The sequence below is a fragment of the Octopus bimaculoides genome, chromosome 2, assembly GCF_001194135.2.
Source record: "Octopus bimaculoides isolate UCB-OBI-ISO-001 chromosome 2, ASM119413v2, whole genome shotgun sequence".
NCBI lineage: Eukaryota > Metazoa > Mollusca > Cephalopoda > Octopoda > Octopodidae > Octopus > Octopus bimaculoides.
Window position 1 is genome coordinate 41,302,270 of NC_068982.1, and position 1,172 is coordinate 41,303,441.

General features: G+C 36.3%; 1 protein-coding gene across 1 annotated transcript in view; it reads right to left on the minus strand.

Moving 5' to 3' along the window:
* Positions 1-1,172, minus strand: part of LOC106884230 (transmembrane anterior posterior transformation protein 1 homolog) — an 83,405-nt gene that overhangs the window by 33,819 nt on the left and 48,414 nt on the right. Inside the window, exon 3 of the mRNA XM_014935491.2 lies at positions 394-518. Within this exon, the coding sequence (XP_014790977.1) occupies positions 394-518 (125 nt within the window). The remainder of the gene's footprint in view (positions 1-393; positions 519-1,172) is intronic.

Sequence of the window (1,172 nt, forward strand, 5' to 3'; positions counted from 1 at the left end):
TGACGACCGATGTTGGCGTGTTTACATCCCCTTAACTTAGCGGTTCGGCAAAAGAGACCGATAGGATAAGTACTAGGCTTACAAAGAATAATCTCTGGGGTTGATTTGTTCAACTGAAAGCAGTGCTCCAGCATGGCCGCAGTCAAATGACTGAAACAAATAAAAGAATAAATATTATTTCTAGTTCCTTTATTCATTTTACACACACACACACCTAAAATCCTCATCAACACTTAGCATCTGTTTTCCATGCTGGCATAAGTTGGATGGTTTGACAAGGACTGATGAGATACAGAGCTGCATCAGGTTCCAAATGAAAATGAATGAATGAAATGAATATTTGAAAACAGGGACCTGTAATCAAACATACACACAATAAAAGTTTCTACTCACCCATACATAAAAAAACCACAAGGATGGGTTAAAAGTTTGAGCAAAGCTAGACATATCCGCAGTGGAAGGAATGTAAAGATGAAAAGGAAGGCATCAACACACTGGAAGAACCCATAGATGACAAACTGAAATAAAAAAGAGAAACATTTATAGTTAAAAGAAAACAAAAGAGAAACTATAATCATGCAGTACTTTTACAGCAAGAAACCTGTTCTGCTCTGGCCATTTTCTCTCATACTTTATCTCATGTAGCAAAAAGTATCCCACCACCACCACCACCACCACATGCACCTTGGGACTTATAGTTTTGCAAGCTGCATGGCAGCCTCAATGACGCTGGTGGCATATAAAAAGCATCCAGTACATACTGTAATGTGGTTGGCATTAGGAAAGACATCTAGCTGTAGAAATCATGCTAATGCAGATACTGGAACATGGTGCAGTCTATGGCCCCATCGGATCCTGTCAAATGATGATGATAATAGTGCTTTGCTGAAGAGGTGTAATAAACCCAAAACATGAGCAATATAATCTCTTGTAGTCACCAATATGATTAAAATTTTTTTTTTTAATACACCCAGGCCTATTCCCCATTTTTTAAAAGGAGGAATTAGCCACAACAAGACACACACTAGGAATTCCATTCATTTCCCAGCTCAAAGAGGCGAGCTCCATTCTTAATAATTAATGATGTACTAAATAACACGTAATCTGTAATGTATAATCTAATATAAGTGAATATATATATATATATATATATATATATATATATATATATA